The sequence below is a fragment of the Oncorhynchus mykiss genome, chromosome 18, assembly GCF_057628025.1.
Source record: "Oncorhynchus mykiss isolate SJ-2025 chromosome 18, ASM5762802v1, whole genome shotgun sequence".
NCBI lineage: Eukaryota > Metazoa > Chordata > Actinopteri > Salmoniformes > Salmonidae > Oncorhynchus > Oncorhynchus mykiss.
This window is the reverse complement of record NC_143039.1, coordinates 66786765-66810300: the sequence shown is the minus strand read 5'-3', so window position 1 is coordinate 66810300 and position 23536 is coordinate 66786765. Positions and strand designations below refer to the sequence as shown.

Genomic DNA, 23536 nt, shown 5'->3' with positions numbered 1-23536 from the left:
AACCCTGTAGTTTAGGAAATGTTACGCCCATCCCACCAAATAATGGTCTGTGTCCCAAATGGCAACCTATTCTCTATTTAGTGCACTGCTTTTGACCAGAGTCCTATGGTGTTTCAAAGCTCTCTCCCTCTGTTGAAAGGTTGGTAGAAAAGTGGTGCTAGAAATTACCATCATTTTGTATCACACAGCAGCTGTCAGTAGAAGCTATCAATCCTGACTGGACATTTCTATGACATTTGCGTTTCTGTATTTCTCAGTCTTATCCTGTGGTAAGACACTTACAGGTGCATCAGAGCTGGGACCGAGAGACTGAGAAGCAGCTTGTATCCCCAGGCCATCAGACTGTTGAACAGCCATCACTGGCCCTGCACCTTGAAACTAATGCCTCATATTCTGAGTCGGCGGTTAGGGAAGCGTTATCAAATCCTAGATGCCATTGTGCCCTTGAGCAAGGCACTTAACCCCCCACAACAACAGCTCCCCAGGCACCTAGTGTGGCAGCACCTCTCCAAAACCTGTGTGTGTGTGTGTGTGTGTGTGTGTGTGTGTGTGTGTGTGTGTGTGTGTGTGTGTGTGTGTGTGTGTGTGTGGACCTTGTGTGCAATTGACCAATAAAAGTGATCTTAACCTCTGATCATAATCTCTTCTGTTTCTATACTTTTGTTTACTCACTGTGTATGTGTCTACTGTATTCTCCACATAGCTCATCCTAAAATACCTACTACTGTGCAGTAATAGCCTGTATCACAGCACACACAGCTCTCACCCCCTAGTAAAACAGTCATTTGTACGTTTAGAAATTCGGTTTCCCCTCTGTGTAATCTCTTGATCTCTTCTCCCGGAAAAGGAAATAAATATACTGATACCATTTTCTTTCCAAATGATATACCGTCTATACACACCACCTATTTATATTCTGCATTCTGACAGATGCTCACTGTAATATACCTACTTGGATTGTTATTTATTTGTAATGTATTTGCGAGACATTTTACTTTTTGCTGCACCCGCTATAACACCTGCAAATCTGTGTATGCGACCAATAAATGTTGATTTAATTCGACCTGATAGGCTGAATTTCTTCAGCAATGCTGATCACTCTAGTCTTATATCAGATGTAAGATGGCACTGGAGAAGAAGGCAGACGTTTTACGTGCCCCCAACCGATTGTTTAAAAAAAATATATATATATTTGCGTTGTTTATAACTTATTTTATTAATTACTTATTTTCTACATAATGTTGCCGCTAACTTCTGGACATCAGGACTGCGATTACTCACCACGGACTGTCAGAATCCTTTTTTTCCTTTAATTAACGAGTCCGATGAGGCCGATATACTGCTTTCTCGGGAACAGGCCCAGATCCCCATGATTTGCGTGAAGATGAGGCGGAGAAAAAGGGGCCGGAGGACGGAATGCCTTCTGAGAATTCGTAGGCAATCTAATAAACTCCCACTTCCTTCCATTCTGTAGCAAACGTTTATCTTTGGACAATAAAATAGATGACCTATGCAGAAGATTAAACTACCAACGTGACATTCAAAACTGTAATATCTTATGCTTCACAGATGCCAGCTAGCTAGATACTAGCTAGTAGTCAGCTAGCCACTGCTAGCGGTTATCAGCTACCTTTAGCCTGGACAACTCTCGCCAGTTTGCACAGCGCGACTCAAACCAGAGAAAATTTGACTTATTTTTCTCCATATCTCCGGATTCCTACCGCAAGCTCTGAACTTTTTTTTTCTCTCACCTGTATCATCGTAGATAGCAAGCTGCTATCCGAGTGGCTACTCCTGGCTAACGTCTCTGTCCCGAAGCAAGAACCAATTAGCCTGGAGCAAGCCTTGCTAAGCCCATCTGCTAGCCTGTAAGCCACGGCCCGCTATCTGTCTAGAGCACATCTGACTGTTAGCTTAAGAGGCCCATCAGACAAATTCTTTGGCCACTATACCTATTTTGCCAATTGGCCTGGTTTACAACATGGAGCCCTGTTGATCCGTCTGCCGAGATCACAGCACGAGGGCGCCACAACAGACTTTCGTCCGTTGCGACGTCCCTCAAAGGCCCTTCTGCTAGCTTGCTAGCCCTGGCCCGCTACTCACTGTGCCTGAAGCCACTCACTGGACTCCTATGATCACTTGGCTACGCATGCCTCTCCCTAATGTCAATATGCCTTGTCCATTGCTGTTTTGGTTAGTAATTATTGCCTTATTTCACTGTAGAGCCTTTAGTACTTTAGTTCCACCTCCCACACATGCGGTGACATCACCTAGTTTAAATGATATTTCTAGAGACAATATCTCTTTCATCGTCACTCTATGCACAGGTTTACCCCCACTGTATTCACATCCTACCATACCTTTGTCTGTACATTATGCCTTGAATATATTCTACAATGCCCAGAAATCGTCTCCTTTTACTCTCTGTTCTGAACGTACTAGACATCCAGTTCTTTTAGCCTTTAGCCGTACCCTTATCCTACTCCTCCTCTGTTCCTCTGGTGATGTGGAGGTTAATCCAGGCCCTGCAGTGCCTAGCTCCACTCCCATTTCCCAGGCGCTCTCATTTGTTGACTTCTGTAACCGTAAAAGCCTTGGTTTCATGCATGTTAACATTAGAAGCCTCTTCCCTAAGTTTGTTTTATTCACTGCTTTAGCACACTCTGCCAACCCGGATGTCCTAGTCGTGTCTGAATCCTGGCTCAGGAAGACAACCAAAAACCCTGACATTTCCATCCATAACTATAACATTTTCCGACAAGATAGAACTGCCAAAGGGGGCAGAGTTGGAATCTACTGCAGAGATAGTCTGTCTTACTATCCAGGTCTGTACCCAAACAATTTGAGTTTCTACTTTTAAAAATCCACCTCTCCAGAAACAAGTCTCTTACCGTTGCTGCTTGCTATAGACCACCCTCTGCCCCCAGTTGTGCCCTGGACACCATATGCGAATTGATTTCCCCCCATCTATCTTCAGAGCTCGTGCTGTTAGGTGACCTACACTTGGACATGCTTAACACTCCGGCCATCCTACAATCTAAGCTTGATGCTCTCAATCTCACACAAATTATCAATGAGCCCACCAGGTACAACACCAAATCCGTAAATACGGGCACCCTCATAGATATCATCCTAACCAACCTGCCCTCCAAATACACCTCTTCTGTCTTTAACCAGGATCTCAGCGATCACTGCCTCATTGCCTGCGTCCATAATGGGTCTCACTATCAAACGCTCCCTAAAACACTTCAGCGAGCAGGCTTTTCTAATCGATCTGGCCCGGGTATCCTGGAAGGATATTGACCTCATTCAGTCAGTAGAGGATGCCCGGTTATTCTTTAAAAGTGCTTTCCTCACCATCTTAAATAAGCTTGCCCCATTCAAAAAATGTAGAACCAGGAACAGATATAGATCTTGGTTCACTCCAGACCTGACTGCTCTTGACCAGCACAAAAACATCATGTGGCGTACTGCATTAGCATCGGATAGTCCCCGCGATATGCAGCTTTTCAGGGAAGTTAGGAACCAATATACACAGGCAGTTAGGAAAGCAAAGGCTAGCTTTTTCAAACAGAAATTTGCATCCTGTAGCACTAACTCCCAAAAGTTCTGGGACACTGTAAAGTCCATGGAGAATAAGAGCACCTCCTCCCAGCTGCCCACTGCACTGTCACCACTGGTAAATCTGCGATAATTGAACATTTCAATAAGTATTTTTCTATGGCTGGCCATGCTTTCCACCTGGCTACCCATACCCCGGTCATCAGCCCTGCACCCCTCACTGCAACTTGCCCAAGCCTCCCCATTTCTCATTCACCAAAAATCCAGATAGCTGATTTTCTGAAAGAGCTGCAAAATCTGGACACTTACAAATCAGCAGGGCTAGACAATCTGGACCCTCTCTTCCTAAAATGATCAGCCGAAAGTGTTGCAACCCCTATTACTAGCTTGTTCAACCTCTCTTTCGTATCATCTGAGATCCCCAAAGATTAGAAAGCTCCCCTCTTCAAAAGGAGAGACACTCTAGACCCAAACTGCTACAGACCTACTGTATACATATCCTACCCTGCCTAAGGTCGTCGAAAGCCAAGTTAACAAACAGATCACCGACCATTTCGAATCCCACCGTACCTTCTCCGCTACGCAATCTGGTTTCTGAGCTGGTCATGGGTGCACCTCAACCACGCTCAAGGTCCTAAACGATATCATAATCGCCATCGATAAGAGACAATACTGTGCAGCTGTATTCATCGACTTGGCCAAGGCTTTTGACTCTGTCAATCACCACATTCTTATCGGCAGACTCAAATGACTGCCTCGCCTGGTTCACCAACTACTTCTCTGACAGAGTTCAGTGTGTCAAATCGGAGGGCCTGTTGTCCGGACCTCTGGCAGTCTCTATGGGGGTGCCACAGGATTCAATCCTCGGGCCGACTCTTTTCTCTGTATACATCAATGATGTTGCTCTTGCTGTTGGTGATTCTCAGATCCACCTCTACGCAGACGACACCATTCTGTATATCTGGCCCTTCTTTGGACACTGTGTTAACTAACATCCAGACGAGCTTCAATGCCATACGACTCTCCTTCTGTGGCCTCCAACTGCTCTTAAATGAAAGCAAAACTAAATGCATGCTCTTCAACCGATCGCTGCCCACACCTACCCAACCGTCCAGCATCACTACTCTGGACGGTTCTGACTTAGAATATGTGGACAACTACAAATACCTAGATGTCTGGTTAGACTATAAACTCTCCTTCCAGACTCACATTAAGCATCTCCAATCCAAAATGAAATCTAGAATCGCAAAAACTTTCACAACAAAAGCCTCCTTCACTCATGCTGCCAAACATACCCTAGTAAAACTGAATCCAACACTCTACTCAGGAAATTGGAAGCAGTCTATCATAGTGTCATCTGTTTTGTCACCAAAATCCCATATAAATCCCATATAAAAAAAAAAAAAATCCCATATAAAATCCCATGCTCTCGTTGGCTGGCCCTCGCTTCATATCCGTCGCCAAACCCACTCGCTCCAGGTCATCTATAAGTCGTTGCTAGGTAAAGCCCCGCCTTATCTCAGCTCACTGGTCACCATAGCAGCACCCACCCGCAGCACGCGCTCCAGCAGGTATATTTCACTGGTCACCCCCAAAGCCAATTCCTACCTCTGCCTGCCCTGACCCTGAACCTGCCTAACGTTCTGTACCTTTCGGACTCTGCTCTGGATTACTGACCTCTGCCTGCCCTGACCCTGAACCTGCCTAACGTTCTGTTCCTTTCGGACTCTGCTCTGGATTACTGACCTCTGCCTGGCCTGACCCTGAACCTGCCTAACGTTCTGTACCTTTCGGACTCTGCTCTGGATTACTGACCTTTGCCTGCCCTGACCCTGAACCTGCCTAACGTTCTGTACCTTTCGGACTCTGCTCTGTACTACTGACCTCTGCCTGCCCTGACCCTGCCTAACGTTCTGTACCTTTCGGACTCTGCTCTGTACTACTGACCTCTGCCTGCCCTGACCCTGAACCTGCCTAACGTTCTGTACCTTTCGGACTCTACTCTGGACTACTGACCTCTGCCTGCCCTGACCCTGAACCTGCCTAATGTTCTGTACCTTTCGGACTCTGCTCTGTACTATTGACCTCTGCCTGTCCTGACCCTGAACCTGCCTAACGTTCTGTACCTTTCGGACTCTGCTCTGTACTACTGACCTCTGCCTGCCCTGACCCTGAACCTGCCTAACGTTCTGTACCTTTCGGACTCTGCTCTGGACTACTGACCTCTGCCTGCCCTTACCCTGAACCTGCCTAACGTTCTGTACCTTTCGGACTCTGCTCTGGATTACTGACCTCTGCCTGCCCTGACCTTGAACCTGCCTAACGTTCTGTACCTTTCGGACTCTGATTTGGATTACTGACCTCTGCCTGCCCTGACCCTGAACCTGACTAACGTTCTGTACCTTTCGGACTCTGCTCTGGATTACTGACCTTTGCCTGCCCTGACCCTGAACCTGCCTAACGTTCTGTACCTTTCGGACTCTGCTCTGGACTACTGACCTCTGCCTGCCCCCCTGTTTCTGTAATAAACTTTTGTTACTTCGAAACTGTCTGCATCTGGGTCTTGTCCTGAGCCTTGATACCAGGATCATTTAATTCAGTTTAAGATTAGGAGAGGGAGGAGTTCTGACTTACTGTCCGCCAAAGTCAATGTAGAACCACCTCTGCAGGAGTTCATAGGTCACCAGGGTGACCCCAAATTGGGGCGAGGACCGGAACACTCGGGCTATAGTAAAGGGAGAAACCACAACGCTCAATAACACAGTTTCACTATTACACCACAGTAGCCTGGGTACCAGTCTGTTTGTGTTAAGATTCCACTTCTAGCCACTCCTTATCATGCCAAACACATAGTACAAGGAGTGACATTTTTGCACAAAACAAGTTCTGGATTTCAAACTAAACAATTTGTTGTATGAAGGGTTAAAACCAGTTGCAAGTTAGCTAGAGATTACCATGGTACACTGTAACATAATAGTGGAATATGGTTATTAAAAACAATCACACAGTCAATCTACATAATCACGCCACATCAGTGGACCTTTCTGGATACAGCTTAAAAAGGTGTTAACAGATGTATAACAGATAAATAAACTAAATATGTCATTTGTATCAATCGTCGTCATTATCATCGTCATCATCATCATCGTCATCATCATCGTCATCAGATATGAATAAAAACGTGGTGATACCTCCCGCTCCTTTCCAGAAGGCCCGTGGTCCCTCCTCCTTCAGAATCTTCCAGAAGCAGTCAGCGAGACCGGTGTACGTGGTCTGGCCGGCACGGGCCGCCACTTGTAGCCTGGTCTTGATAACGTCGGCGGGGGTCACCAGGGAGGCCGCGGGCATGCCTAAGGAGAGAGTGCCTCACTCAGCAGTCATCTGATACAGTACTTATCACCTATTAACTCACCTTTTACTATTATATTTGTTAAGTACTTTGAAATGCATCCCCTGTGAGAAATGTGCTCTATAAATAAAGTTTGATTGACTGATTGATATTAGGAATGGATGTGAATATAATAACCTGCATCACTATCACTGCTGAATCTGAATGAATACGTTACTACTGTTGGGTTATACAAAGTTAATAATCTAACTCTATGAATTTCCACCCGTGGCTTATCAAACTCATGTTTGGTAAACTTTTGTGCCTCTTTCAAAACAGAATTCATTCGTAGTTGAATTTGAGTCAACTGAATGAGGACCAGTGATCCTTCTTACAGAAGGTGATTTACGATCAGAAAAAAATGCATTGGACGTTCATGGTTTTCCCCCTCAGATTAGAGGGACAGACAATACCTAGTAATGAAGAAGGACCCACAAGGTGGCCCACGTGCCGGTGACTGGTGACTGGGGGCCCCATGCGGGCAGCTCTCTCCAGCCACTTCAGCTATGAATGGCCTCAATCATCAATGGCTGCTTTCGATCTCCATGCACGGTCATTACCATCACCGGCCTCTTCACCAGCCAGTCACACAGACTTCTAGCTGCACGTCTTCAGTCTAAACAAGCCATTCAATTCAACCACTGATCAACTCACTCACTGCCACTGTGAGAGCTGAAGAGACCACCTGCACTGATGTCCTTCACAGGAGAGGAATGGAGAGCAGTCTTAAATCTTTCTCTCAAAGTTACCTCAGTAGAAACCATATTCGTCTCCAGCCATTGAAAGAGAGAGAAAGAGAGCGAGAGAAAGAGGGAGGGAGGGAGAAAGAGAGAAAGATGGAGAGAGAGAGAGCGAGAAATAGGGAGAGAGAGAGAGAAAGAGTAGGAGGAGGAATTAGGAGATGACCAGCGCTGCAGTGTGTATTGGGATCAGGGGGTCTGCTTGGCAAATAATGCCACCCAAACTGAGCGTGTAACTCAATTTCCTGCGCCGACTGTTAAGCACTAATTGCCAAAAAGGCTTAAAATGTAGAGAAAAAAATGCTGATAAATGTAGAAAGGAGTGATAAATGCTATGAGCAAATGCAAAATCATAAACTGCATTTCAGATTTGTAAACCATAGCTCCCGGACCCGGTTGAGGGAATAACCAAAATAAGAGGAAGGGGGAAAATTGGGAGTAAGAATGTCTTTTTACATTTCTATGAGTTTCCATGAAGCGCCGTGCTCGCTGCTCACTCAGTGCTGAAGAGCAGAACTACAGTACTGACCAACATTATCCCTCAGGATTCAAAATAAATATTTATCCTTTTCTTATGATGTTCCAAACCACCCTGACTTGGCTTCCGCGCTCGTCTTTTTATACACTGTTTTCTTTAAGACAAACCCCCTCCAATAAAAAATATTAAACCTACAAACTCCAGATCATATTTTCGTGTATGAAGAGGAGAAAGAGACTTGTAAGACTGTGGATCAAAACTGTTGGATGCCTTTCCTCCGGGTTGCCAGTATTGTGAGAGTAAGATCTGTTTATGGCTGACACAGGTCCCATCCTAACCTCCCTCAGCACCTCACTCCTAACATACAGGTAGTATCTCAACTAACACCCTATTCTGTACTTTTGACCAGAGCCTTATGGGTCCAGAGAGAGAGAGACATTGGACCCTATGGGCCCTGGTCAAAAGTAACACACTATGTAGGGAATAGAGTGCAATTTGGGACACAGTTCAGGCTGCCAGTTCCTATATGTTAGCAGTGGAAAGTCATCCCATCCCGACCCTGTTGGCTAGCAGGCAGGCAAGCGGTCTCTCTCTCTGGGCTCTGTCTTCTCCCTCAGTGCTCAGCTCCAAACCCCAGCCAATCACTGAGCACTCTAATTAGGAATGACCACGATTGAGCCTGCGGTCGCCGGCGGCTACTGGGGCCCTAGGCCTGGAGCCAGGAAGTTGGGATGGTTAGGGGGATGGAGGCTGGAGGGTTAGAAGGATGGATGGGGGAAAGGAAGAATAGAGGGATGGAGGAATGGAGGTTAGAGGGCTGGAGCCGGGGCCTTGGGTCTGGGCTGGGGTCCATGTGGTGGCTCACCAACCACCAGGGACACTCATGCATGGTTTTCTGCTTCCCCAAGAATGGTTCCTTATTTAGCTTGTGATAGTGGCGTTTTAACAGTATTGTTTCTTTCCTCTGAATCGTCATCTTCTGATCGTCATTGACCAATATGGTTGAAAAATGTTGTATTTTTTGTATTATTAATTTGTCCTGAAGTTTTTGGATGTGTATATATACTTTATCATATAGGCCGAGAGAATGAGAGATTGAGACAGATACAGAGAGAGAGGGAAAGAACGACAGAAAGAGGGAACCAGGCAGAGACAGACAATTCTCAAAAGACCCTGGGTCTGAACCACATGGTATCTTACCTGCTATGGCCCCTGAAAACAGCAGCTTGCCTGGTCCGATCCTCCCATCCTCATCACTCATGTAGGCCTTGACGTGCGCATAGCAGGGGAAGTAGATGGCTGAGAAAGGGATGTCTCGCAGGAAACAGGCTTTGGCTCCCTGTGGATGATGAAGAGATACAGAAGAGACAGAGGTGTGAGGAAAGAGAGGGGGGATTGAGAGGGGAAGGACAGAGAAACAAGGAGGAGTCAAAATAGAGGAAGAGGGAGACAAGAAGGGAGGGAGAGAGAGAAAGAGGGAGAGCAAAGGGGAAGACAGTGAGAAAGAAAAAAGGAGGGGGTGAAAAAAGAGGAAGAGAGACAAGGGAGGGAGAGAAAAGGTGGGAGGGAGAGAATTATTGAACTGAATTGAAAAGGTGGGAGGGAGAGAAAATAAGTTTCGTAAAAGACACAAACATTCTTTGAGGACTCACATAGAGTACTGTAACACTTTTCCTCTTTCCATCCCTGATTTTGAAAATATACCATAAATAAACATGTTTTATTGGTTGGAAAGATGTTACCTTCAACAGTCTTGATTTTTCCAGTTCCATGGGAACATCATTTATCATAGCATAGCTTGTGGTTTTATTTCCGAGAGTTCTAACCACAAAATGTCTAAGACTGGATTCTGTTCCTGTCCCTCTGTGTTTGAAAAGCCGGTACCTTACACATCACTAGGGCTAGGAGTGTTTCCTGCTGACCATGTGACCTGACCAAGGAAAACTCTGGGCCCTTCGCTACAACTCATCAACTCTCCTCACTTCTCTTCTCCTGCTTTGGTGAGACGAGAGTGTGTGTGTGAGAGAGAGAGAGAGAGAGACAAAGAGAGAGAGGGCAAGAGAGACAAAGAAAGAGAGGGCGAGAGAGAGAACAAGAGAGATGAAGAGAGAGTAAAAGATGAGACATCAGGAAAAGAAGAGGAAGATTGCTTCTGTCCGTCACTGTAAACAAAGCCATATCTTCAACCAGATTACGTTTCATCTTATTCCCCCCCTTGGCTGCCATCCAGGTGGGGTTGAGGCAGGGGAAGGGAAATGGAAGGGTTCTCCCTTCAACAGAGTAGTTTAAAGCCAGGTTGCATCCCAAATGGAATCCTACTCCCTACATGGTACACTACCAGACCAGAGCCCTATATGGGTTCCCTTTGGGCCCTGGTCAAAAGTAGTACACAATATATAGGAATAGGTTGCCAATTGGGACGCTGCCAGGAGAAGTGCTTTAGACAGGCTTCATTTAACTGCTGGGGTTAATCCTACCACTCATACACAGTTTGCACAGATACCTCCTTATACAGGTATCTCTGCTGTCCTCAAAGGCTTTGCTTCATTCTCCCCTCCCCACCAGGGCCGCCATGCCAGACTGCCTGCTGAAAAGCTGCAGATACTATCGCCAGGGCCCTGGTTCACATTCACAGACAGGCTCGTCCTTGTGCCTGCTGAGGCAGGAGAGGCTGGGATTATGTGAGTCATGTGAATCTACTATGATTCTACTGTGATTCATGTGAATCTACTGTAATTATTCTGTGATTCATGTGAATCTACTGTAATTGTACTGTGATTCATGTGATTCATGTGATTCTACTTTATCCATAATCTATTGTGCCTTGTTTCTTCTTTTTCTGAAGTATGGTCAGGCCAAGAGTTGAGGTGACAGACATGTGTGAATGCATGACAATGTATACCTACAGTTGAAGTCGGAAGTTTACATACACTTTAGGTTGGAGTCATTAAAACTAATTTTTCAACCACTCCACAAATTTCTTGTGAACAAACTATAGTTTTGGCAAGTCGGTTAGGACACATTTGTGAATGACGCAAGTAAATTTTCCAACAATTGTTTACACATTTCACTTATAATTCACTGTATCACAATTCCAGTGGGTCAGAAGTTGACCCACTGGACTAAGTTGACTGTGCCTTTAAAGAGCTTGGGAAATTCCAGAAAATTATATCATGGCTTTAGAAGCTGATATAGGCTAATTGATAGGATAATTGACATCATTTGAGTCAATTGGAGGTGTACCTGTGGATGTATTTCAAGGCCTACCTTCAAACTCAGTGCCTCTTTGCTTGACATCATGGGAAATCGGCCAGGACCTCAGAAGAAAATTGTGCACCTCCACAAGTCTGGTTCATACTTGGGAGAAATGTCCAAACACCTGAAGGTACCACGTTCATCTGTACAAACAATAGTATACAAGTATAAACACCATGGGACCACGCAGCCGTCATACCGCTCAGGAAGGAGACACGTTCTGTCTCCTAGAGATGAACGTACTTCGGTGCGAAAAGTGCAAATCAATCCCAGAACAACAGCAAAGGTCCTTGTGAAGATGCTGGAGGAATCAGGTACAAAAGTATCTATATCCACAGTAAAACAAGTCCTATATTGACATTACCTGAAAGGCCGCTCAGCAAGGAAGAAGCCCCTGCTCCAAAACAGCCAGAAAAAAGCCATCGTTATGTTATGTAATAACCATCGTTATGTTCAGAGGAAAAAGGGGGAGCCTTGCAAGCCGATGAACACCATCCCAACCGTGAAGCACGGGGGTGGCAGCATCATGTTGTGGGGGTGCTTTGCTGCAGGAGGGACTGGTGCACTTCACAAAATAGATGGCTTCATGAGGATGGAAAATTGGGTGGATATATTGAAGCAACATCTCAAGACATCAGACAGGAAGTTAAAGCTTGGTCGAAAATGGGTCTTCCAAATGGACAATGACCCCAAGCATACTTCCAAAGTTGTGGCAGAATGGCTTAAGGACAACAAAGTCAAGGTATTGGAGTGGCCATCACAAAGCCCTGACCTCAATCCCATAGAAAATGTGTGGGCAGAACTGAAAAAGCGTGTGCGATCAAGGAGGCCTACAAACCTGACTCAGTTACACCAGCTCTGTCAGGAGGAATGGGCCAAAATTCACCCAACTTATTGTGGGAAGCTTGTGGAAGGCTACCCGAAACGTTTGACTTAAGTTAAACAATTTAAAGGCAATGCTATCAAATACTAATTGAGTGTATGTAAACTTCTGACCCACTGGGAATGTGATGAATGAAATAAAATATGAAATAAATCATTCTCTCTACTATTATTCTGACATTTACATTCTTAAAATAAAGTGGTGGTCCTAACTGACCTAAGACAGGGAATTTTTACTCTGATTAAATTTCAGGAATTGTGAAAAACTGAGTTGAAATGTACTTGGCTAAGGTGTATGTAAACTTCCGACTTCAACTGTACATAATACACAGTATGTATCTCCTTCTGTATATGGCTATGAATGAGGGATAGTACATGGTGTTGTCATGCCGTTGGCCTCTTTGGGTATTGCAAGCACATCCCCCTCTGCCTGCCTCCCCCTTGCCTCCTTCAACTAGGTTGCTGTGGTCAGAGAGACGTCGTAAATTCCTGAGAAGACCCTGCCACATGGCCACACAGTAGAGAGAGAGTAGATTTTCATGGAGAACAAAGGAAATCCTTCCACCTCACAGAACTTGAGGTACGAACAAATTTCATGTTCCGGAGAAAGTATAAGAGAGACGGACAATTCTACAAAATAAATGAACTTTTCACCAGCGATCAAGACGACACCCTGAGCGTAAATATATATATTGATTGCAATTGTTCCCGAATGAGTGAGCGTTCATGTGTAAAGGATTAGCATTTCAATTGTTATAATTATCACTCTGTAGTGACTTCTTAGTCGACCCCCACTTCCCCTTTATGTCTAACAAGCCGCCATGCCGGTTTAGCCCACTAGAGCACATTCTCCTATCATTTCATGTAACCACATTTACCTTGTTTGTTTGTTTATGTATTTCTGTGAATTACTTAGTTAGTAATAAATACATTATTTAAGACAATTGATGTATGGATGACTCATAGTGAAGACTGGGTTTGTGTAGATAACCAACAATTTACGATGTTTGGAATGAGACTAACGTGAGGTAAAGTAAATAATTCATTAATTCGAAGACTAATTGATCAGATAAAATATCTGAAAAGTTATTTTAGGAAATTATAACTTTGTAATCTAAATATTTTTCCTTGGTGCCCCGACTTCCTAGTTAATTAGTTACGTGATTAATCAGTTGATCGCGTAATAACTAATTACAGAGAATCTTTGATAAAAACTATAAGTCTTCAGTTAATGATAGTAAAGACACGACAGTGTACATAGTATGATTGATTGTTAGTATGTTTCTTATTTTTTTTATTTAACCTTTATTTAACTAGGCAAGTCAGTTAAGAACAAATTCTTATTTTACAGTGACGGCCTGCCACGGCCAGACCCCGGGCTAATTGTGCACCGCCCTATGGGACTCCCGATCATGGCCAGTTGTGATACAGCCTGGGATCAAATCAGGGTATGTAGTGACTCCTCTAGCACTGAGATGCTGTGCCTTAGACAATCTCCTTAGACCGTGTCTATCTGAATGCCTGTGTGTATGAGCACTGGAGTACATACAAGTATGTGTTTATATGAGTGAATAGGTTTTGATAAAGCCATTCAGTCAGTCAGCCATTCAGTCAGCCAGTCAGTCAGTCAGTCAGTCAGCCCCTCCAGCAGCAGAGCGGAGATAGGTAGCAGGAAGAGACAGAGAGAGAGAGAGAGAGAGAGAGAGAGGCTGAGGGGGAGGGTAATTAGCCTGACAAAGGGTGCTCTGTGCCTGGGCACTGCCCTGAGGAGCCAGCCCGTCTGGAGCTCGCTAGTCCTCCCTCCCGGCCCTGTTCCTCTCTCTGAATGCACATTGTCTCAGAAGCAGGACAGGAGACACAGACACAGGGGAGGACTAGAGGAGGCACCACCAGTGTCATACCGGATTCAGCATTCTTATAGACATAATGGAGCAGACATACTATAGACGCAAACATATTCACATTTGTGCGCGCACACACACACACACACACACACACACACACACACACACACACACACACACACACACAGACAAGTGGAGGCACCAGGTTCAGCATTCTCTCTCTCACACACACACACACACACACACACACAAACACACACACACACAAACAAACACACACACACACACACAGACAAAGACAAGTGGAGGCACCGGGTTCAGCATTCTCTCTCACACACACACACACACACACACACACTGATTGACAAACACAGACGACTGTCATGAGAAGAACCTGGGAAGAAATTGAACTGAAACTTTGCCACAGAAAGAGAAAGGGGTAGAATCTGCAAGCTCTGGATAAAAGACCTGGAGCTTTTTAAAATGTTTTTAACGCTTTCATTTAAATGAAAACCCAAAAAGTGTTAAAACCCACAGTTTTAACAAGTGACAAAAGCCTAAATCAGAACTCTTTAAAGGGCTTCGTGCATCAAAGACACTGATCATCGTGCCCTTTTAAAAAGCAACCTCTCTATAAAGAGAATGACCCACGGTAGTTCAAAAATAACACCTGCTATTCACAAAACGTCTCAGAGTAGAAAAAGTGATAAGAATAGAGACATTAAACTCCTACTCTTATTGGTAAAAATAAAAGCTATGCATCCAAGCCTCTTTAGTCATAAGAGTCCCATCTAGTCGACATATTTAGGAGACCTCGTGAGCTGTCCTAACCAGTTAAGAGTTACCAGCAGGTGCCTTGATCATAGAAAAGGGCAGTCAGTCAGTGGTTCCTGTGCCACATACAATTGCTTTAGAGTTGAAAGAATGTTTTGATATTTCTACATGATTAATCCATAAATAATCTAGACCTACATGGAACAGTATCTTTGCTTTTTACAATTATTTCACAAGGCCTATTTCACATGATATGCCTCAATATTTATAGACACTAGGCTAATAAATAAACATGTTTTTATTTCGATTATTTAATTACCGACATGTTATTTCAAGTTCTCTTGGAGCGCAATATCACGTTGTTAAAAAAGAGGGCTAAATTGGACCTGTCTATAAATTGGGCAATTGAAGGCATTTAGGGCTTATATTAACTTTGATTGTGTTCAATGATAATAATAGACCTTTTAAACGTTGTATGCAACATTATCGGCAAGTGAAATGATGCCTACTGTGCAAAAGCGATTTAGGGAGAGATGAGAGCGTTGATATAACAGTAATATTGTCAGCTTCCACTTTTAACAACCATCAGAATCTGTAAAAAAAAAATTAAAAAGTTATGTATACCAACATATTAGGCAATAATTAAGAGTAGGCAAAGTGATTCTGTCAGGCAAAAATGATATCAAACATTTTATCATTGTAACATTTTATCTATCAGTAACATTCACCATGGTTGTCTGAAGTGTGCTATTGTCACACCCTGATCTGTTTCACCTGTCTTTGTGATTGTCTCCACCCCCCTCCAGGTGTCACCCATCTTCCCCATTATCCCTTGTGTACTTACACCTGTGTTCTATGTTTGTCTGTTGCCAGTTCATCTTGTTTTGTCAAGCTTACCAGCGTTTGTCCTGTCAGCTCCTGGTTTTTCCAAGCCTCTTTTTTCTCGCTCTCCTGGTTTTGACCCTCGCCTGTCCCGTCTCTGTACCCGCCTGCCTGACCACTCTGCCTGCCCCTGAGCCTGCCTGCAATCCTGTACCTTTTCCCCTGTTGCTGTAATAAACATTGTTACTTCGACACGGCCTGCATCTGGGTCTTACCTTGATACCTGATAGATTTATTACAAGACGCTGTGGAGAGGACTGGGGACAGCGCTGCGTAGAGGACTGGGGACAACGCTGTGTAGAGGACTGGGGACAACGCTGAGGAGAGGACTGGGGACAATGCTGTGTAGAGGACTGGGGACAACGCTGTGGAGAGGACTGGGGACAACGATGTGTAGAGGACTGGGGACAACGATGTGTAGAGGACTGGGGACAACGCTGTGTAGAGGACTGGGGACAACGCTGAGGAGAGGACTGGGGACAACGCTGTGGAGAGGACTGGGGACAACGCTGTGTAGAGGACTGGGGACAACGCTGAGGAGAGGACTGGGGACAACGCTGTGTAGAGGACTGGGGACAACGCTGAGGAGAGGACTGGGGATAACGCTGCGTAGAGGACTGGGGACAACGCTGTGTAGAGGACTGGGGACAACGCTGTGTAGAGGACTGGGGACAACGCTGAGGAGAGGACTGGGGACAATGCTGTGTAGAGGACTGGGGACAACGCTGTGGAGAGGACTGGGGACAACGCTGTGTAGAGGACTGGGGACAACGCTGAGGAGAGGACTGGGGACAACGCTGTGTAGAGGACTGGGGACAACGCTGAGGAGAGGACTGGGGACAACGCTGTGGAGAGGACTGGGGACAGCGCTGTGTAGAGGACTGGGGACAACACTGAGGAGAGGACTGGGGATAACGCTGCGTAGAGGACTGGGGACAACGCTGTGTAGAGGACTGGGGACAACGCTGTGTAGAGGACTGGGGACAACGCTGAGGAGAGGACTGGGGACAATGCTGTGTAGAGGACTGGGGACAACGCTGTGGAGAGGACTGGGGACAACGCTGTGTAGAGGACTGGGGACAACGCTGAGGAGAGGACTGGGGACAACGCTGTGTAGAGGACTGGGGACAACGCTGAGGAGAGGACTGGGGACAACGCTGTGGAGAGGACTGGGGACAGCGCTGTGTAGAGGACTGGGGACAACACTGAGGAGAGGACTGGGGATAACGCTGTGGAGAGGACTGGGGATAACGCTGTGGAGAGGACTGGGGACAACGCTGCGGAGAAGACTGGGGATAACGCTGAGGAGAGGACTGGGGATAACGCTGTGGAGAGGACTGGGGACAACGCTGAGAGGACTGGGGATAACGCTGTGGAGAGGACTGGGGACAACGCTAAGTAGAGGACTGGGGAGAACGCTAAGTAGAGGACTGGGGATAACGCTAAGTAGAGGACTGGGGAGAACGCTAAGTAGAGGACTGGGGAGAACGCTGAGGAGAGGACTGGGGATAACGCTAAGTAGAGGACTGGGGATAACGCTGCGGAGAGGACTGGGGATAACACTAAGTAGAGGACTGGGGAGAACGCTGAGGAGAGGACTGGGGATAACACTAAGTAGAGGACTGGGGATAACGCTGCGGAGAGGACTGGGGACAATGCTGAGGAGAGGACTGGGGACAATGCTGAGGAGAGGACTGGGGATAACGCTGCACAGAGGACTGGGGATAACGCTGCATAGAGGACTGGGGATAACGCTGCATAGAGGACTGGGGACAACGCCGAGGAGAGGACTGGGGATAACGCTGTGGAGAGGACTGGCGATAATGCTGCGTAGAGGACTGGGGATAACGCTGCGTAGAGGACTGGGGATAACGTTGTGGCGAGGACTGGGGAAAACGCTAAGTAGAGGACTGGGTAGAACGCTAAGTAGAGGACCTGGGATAACGCTAAGTAGAGGACTGGGGAGAACGCTAAGTAGAGGACTGGGGAGAACGCTAAGTAGAGGACTGGGGAGAACGCTAAGTAGAGGACTGGGGATAAAACTGCGTAGAGGACTGGGGATAACGCTGAGGAGAGGACTGGGGATAACGCTGTGGAGAGGACTGGGGATAACGCTGTGGAGAGGACTGGGGACAACGCTGCGGAGAAGACTGGGGATAACGTTGAGGAGAGGACTGGGGATAAGGCTGTGGAGAGGACTGGGGACAACACTGAGAGGACTGGGGATAACGCTGTGTAGAGGACTGGGGACAACGCTGAGGAGAGGACTGGGGATAACGCTGCGGAGAGAACTGGGGATAACGCTGCGTAGAGAACTGGGGAAAATGCTGCGGAGAGGACTGGGGACAACACTGCATAGAGGACTGGGGATAACGCTGCGGAGAGGACTGGGGAAAACACTGCATAGAGGACTGGGGATAACGCTGCAGAGAGGACTGGGGACAATGCTGAGGAGAGGACTGGGGATAACGCTGAGGAGAGGACTGGGGACAACACTGAGGAGAGGACTGGGGATAACGCTGCGGAGAGGGCTGGGATAATGCTGCGTAGAGGACTGGGGATAACGCTGCGTAGAGGACTGGGGATAACGCTGCATAGAGGACTGGGGATAACGTTGTGGAGAGGACTGGGGACAACGCTAAGTAGAGGACTGGGTAGAACGCTAAGTAGAGGACTGGGGATAACGCTAAGTAGACTGGGGAGAACGCTAAGTAGAGGACTGGGGAGAACGCTGCGTAGAGGACTGGGAATAACGCTGAGGAGAGGACTGGGGATAACGCTGTGGAGAGGACTGGGGACAACGCTGCGGAGAGGACTGGGGATAACGCTGTGTAGAGGACTGGGGACAACGGCGATGAGAGGACTGGGGATAACGCTGCGGAGAGGACTGGGGATAACGCTGCGTAGAGGACTGGGGATAACGCTGCGTAGAGGACTGGGGATAACGCTGCATAGAGGACTGGGGACAACGCTAAGTAGAGGACTGGGGAGAACGCTAAGTAGAGGACTGGGGAGAACGCTAAGTAGAGGACTGGGGAGAACGCTGAGGAGAGGACTGGGGATAACACTAAGTAGAGGACTGGGGAGAACGCTAAGTAGAGGACTGGGGAGAACACTAAGTAGAGGACTGGGGAGAACGCTGAGGAGAGGACTGGGGATAACGCTGAGGAGAGGACTGGGGACAACACTGCGTAGAGGACTGGGGATAACGCTGAGGAGAGGACTGGGGACAACGCTGCGTAGAGGACTGGGGATAACGCTGTGGAGAGGACTGGGGACAACGCTGTGGAGAGGACTGGGGACAACGCTGTGGAGAGGACTGGGGACAATGCTGTGGAGAGGACTGGGGAGAACGCTGAGGAGAGGACTGGGGAAAACACTGCATAGAGGACTGGGGATAACGCTGCAGAGAGGACTGGGGACAATGCTGAGGAGAGGACTGGGGATAACGCTGAGGAGAGGACTGGGGACAACGCTGAGGAGAGGACTGGGGATAACGCTGCGGAGAGGACTGGGATAATGCTGCGTAGAGGACTGGGGATAACGCTGCGTAGAGGACTGGGGATAACGCTGCATAGAGGACTGGGGATAACGTTGTGGAGAGGACTGGGGACAACGCTAAGTAGAGGACTGGGTAGAACGCTAAGTAGAGGACTGGGGATAACGCTAAGTAGAGGACTGGGGAGAACGCTGCGTAGAGGACTGGGAATAACGCTGAGGAGAGGACTGGGGATAACGCTGTGGAGAGGACTGGGGACAACGCTGCGGAGAGGACTGGGGATAACGCTGTGTAGAGGACTGGGGACAACGGCGATGAGAGGACTGGGGATAACGCTGCGGAGAGGACTGGGGATAACGCTGCGTAGAGGACTGGGGATAACGCTGCGTAGAGGACTGGGGATAACGCTGCATAGAGGACTGGGGACAACGCTAAGTAGAGGACTGGGGAGAACGCTAAGTAGAGGACTGGGGAGAACGCTAAGTAGAGGACTGGGGAGAACGCTGAGGAGAGGACTGGGGATAACACTAAGTAGAGGACTGGGGAGAACGCTAAGTAGAGGACTGGGGAGAACACTAAGTAGAGGACTGGGGAGAACGCTGAGGAGAGGACTGGGGATAACGCTGAGGAGAGGACTGGGGACAACACTGCGTAGAGGACTGGGGATAACGCTGAGGAGAGGACTGGGGACAACGCTGCGTAGAGGACTGGGGATAACGCTGTGGAGAGGACTGGGGACAACGCTGTGGAGAGGACTGGGGACAACGCTGTGGAGAGGACTGGGGACAATGCTGTGGAGAGGACTGGGGAGAACGCTGAGGAGAGGACTGGGGAGAACGCTGTGGAGAGGACTGGGGAGAACACTGAAGAGAGGACTGGGGATAATGCCGCATAGAGAACTGGGGATAACGCTGCGTAGAGGACTGGGGATAACGCTGTGGAGAGGACTGGGGATGACGCTGCGTAGAGGATTGGGGACAACGCTGCGTAGAGGACTGGGGATAACGCTGCGTAGAGGACTGGACGACGCTGTGTAGTGCTAGTGAAGTGCTAAGAGAGTCAGAAACCAAAAGTATCAGAATAGACATGTAGACTGTAGAAAATTGCTAAAATGAATGTTTGAGTACAGCTGTGACCTAATAGTCCATGTCTTTTAATATAGTACTTAGTGTAGTAGTGTACAGGAGGACCTGCCTTGTAGAGGCCAAAGAAACCCAGGTCCTTGATGACAGATATGGCGCTGACGCGGGGGCCGGTGGTGATCTCTCCAGCCACCTGCAGGCGGATCTTCACAATCTCCAGAGGGTTGGTGAAGATCACCTGGGATCCACCCGCCTGGACACACACACAAACACACGGAAACACACACACAAAGTGGGGATTAACGGAATAGTGATTTGTGAAACCTGGATTAGCAGCAGCACAAGGGGAATCTTTTTGTAAAAAAGCTGTAAGAGAATGGGCAATAAGTGACCACTGGAGCTACAGTATGTAACAGAGGGTAACCATCAGCGTACACCGATGGTGCCCTGATAGGGACATCACAGGTCTGACTGATGTCATACACACACAGGACAGTTCAAATAGGCTACACTGGCTGTGATAGGTGTTCACTGTAGACAGGCTCCCAGGTCTGTCAGTAATGGGTGGTCACTGTAGACTGGCTCCTAGCTCTGTCAGTAATGGGTGGTCACTGTAGACTGGCTCCTAGGTCTGTCAGTAATGTGTGGTCACTGTAGACTGGCTCCTAGGTCTGTCAGTAATGTGTGGTCACTGTAGACTGGCTCCCAGGTCTGTCAGTAATGTGTGGTCACTGTAGACTGGCTCCCAGGTCTGTCAGTAATGGGTGGTCACTGTAGACTGGCTCCTAGGTCTGTCAGTAATGGGTGTTTACTGCAGACTGGCTCCTAGGTCTGTCAGTAATGGGTGGTCACTGTAGACTGGCTCCCAGGTCTGTCAGTAATGGGTGGTCACTGTAGACTGGCTCCTAGGTCTGTCAGTAATGGGTGTTTACTGCAGACTGGCTCCTAGGTCTGTCAGTAATGGGTGGTCACTGTAGACTGGCTCCCAGTGTGTCAGTAATGGGTGGTCACTGTAGACTGGCTCCTAGGTCTGTCAGTAATGGGTGTTTACTGCAGACTGGCTCCTAGGTCTGTCAGTAATGGGTGTTCACTGTAGACAGGCTCCCAGTGTGTCTGTAGTCTCTGAACCATCCGTCTTCAGTTGCACCCTGCCTGAGGGGCTCTGTCTCCACAACGCTCCAACTGTATACCGGGTACCGGAGATAAAACCCCCAGCCACAGGCCCAGACAGGTTCTTCTCAGAGAGCTTCAAGGTCGGCACAGCTTTCATGCACAGCTACGGTATCTGGAGCTGGGTGTGCGGTGTTGCAGTGGCTGTTGTCTTTTCCATATTTGTGCTGCTACCATGTTGTGCTGTTGTCATGTTGTGCTGCTACCATGTTGTGCTATTGTTATGTTGTGCTGCTACCATGTTGTGCTGTTGTCATGTTGTGCTGCTACCATGTTGTCCTGTTGTCATGTTGTGCTGCTACCATGTTGTGCTATTGTTATGTTGTGCTGCTACCATGTTGTGCTGTTGTCATGTTGTGCTGCTACCATGTTGTGCTATTGTTATGTTGTGCTGCTACCATGTTGTGCTGTTGTCATGCTGTGCTGCTACCATGTTGTGCTGTTGTCATATTGTGCTGCTACCATGTTGTGCTATTGTTATGTTGTGCTGCTACCATGTTGTGCTGTTGTCATGTTATGCTATTGTTATGTTGTGCTGCTACCATGTTGTGCTGCTACCATGTTGTGCTATTGTTATGTTGTGCTGCTACCATGTTGTGCTATTGTTATGTTGTGCTGCTACCATGTTGTGCTATTGTTATGTTGTGCTGCTACCATGTTGTGCTGTTGTCATGTTGTGCTATTGTTATGTTGTGCTGCTACCATGTTGTGCTGTTGTCATGTTGTGCTGCTACCATGTTGTGCTATTGTTATGTTGTGCTGCTACCATGTTGTGCTATTGTTATGTTGTGCTGCTACCATGTTGTGCTATTGTTATGTTGTGCTGCTACCATGTTGTGCTGTTGTCATGTTGTGCTGCTACCATGTTGTGCTATTGTTATGTTGGGCTGCTACCATGTTGTGCTGTTGTCATGTTGTGCTATTGTTATGTTGTGCTGCTACCATGTTGTGCTGCTACCATGTTGTGCTGTTGTCATGTTGTGCTGCTACCATGTTGTGCTGTTGTTATGCTGTGCTGCTACCATGTTGTGCTATTGTTATGTTGTGCTGCTACCATGTTGTGCTGTTGTCATGTTGTGCTGCTACCATGTTGTGCTGCTACCATGTTGTGCTGCTACCATGTTGTGCTGTTACCATGTTGTGCTGTTACCATGTTGTGCTTTTGTCATGTTGTGCTGCTACCATGTTGTGCTGTTACCATGTTGTGCTGTTACCATGTTGTGCTGTTGTCATGTTGTGTTGATACCATGTTGTGCTGTTGTCATGTTGTGCTGTTGTCATGTTGTGTTGATACCATGTTGTGCTGTTGTCATGTTGTGCTGTTGTCATGTTGTGTTGATACCATGTTGTGCTGTTGTCATGTTGTGTTGATACCATGTTGTGCTGTTGTCCTGTTGTGTTGATACCATGTTGTGCTGTTGTCATGTTGTGTTGATACCCTGTTGTGCTGTTGTCATTTTGTGATGCAACCATTTTGTGTTGTTGTCATGTTGTATTGCTGCCATGTTGTTGATACCATGTTGTGTCTTAGGTCTCTCTTTATATACTGTGATGGTGTGTGTCTCTCTTGTTGTGTTTTGTCTACATTCATTTTATTTGTTAATCCTAGCCTCCGGCCCAGCAGGAGGCCTTTTGCATCATTCTAAATAGGAATTTGTTCTTAATTGACTTGCCTGGTTAAATAAAGGTTAAATAAAAAATCATTTTAAATAAGCAGCTAAAGTAGCTAACTTTGTCTCTGCACGAAGAGGGAGAGCCGGGACATAGTTAGCCGGGAAGGCAGCAACCATTCAGGAACAGTCTCTCTCTCTCACACTAGTTGCCCCTGGATACCATGGCTGAAAAGTGGCACAGCGCAATTAGATAGAAATCTGTTTCCATGGAGTCCTTCCCTGCCATTAAATAGGGCATGTACTGTTTGTTGTACTTTTCTCTCCCCCCTCCTTTGCTGTGAATTATTAATGTGTAATTGCGTGTATCC

General features: G+C 47.1%; 1 protein-coding gene across 1 annotated transcript in view; it reads right to left on the bottom strand.

The window, feature by feature from the left end:
- The window catches only part of slc25a13 (solute carrier family 25 member 13), a 94077-nt gene that overhangs the window by 7833 nt on the left and 62708 nt on the right, over nt 1-23536 (bottom strand). The window contains exons 14-17 of the mRNA XM_090209176.1: nt 20494-20638; nt 9368-9502; nt 6753-6911; nt 6196-6286 (exon numbers count right to left, since the gene is read on the bottom strand). Of these exons, the coding sequence (XP_090065302.1) occupies nt 6196-6286; nt 6753-6911; nt 9368-9502; nt 20494-20638 (530 nt within the window). The remainder of the gene's footprint in view (nt 1-6195; nt 6287-6752; nt 6912-9367; nt 9503-20493; nt 20639-23536) is intronic.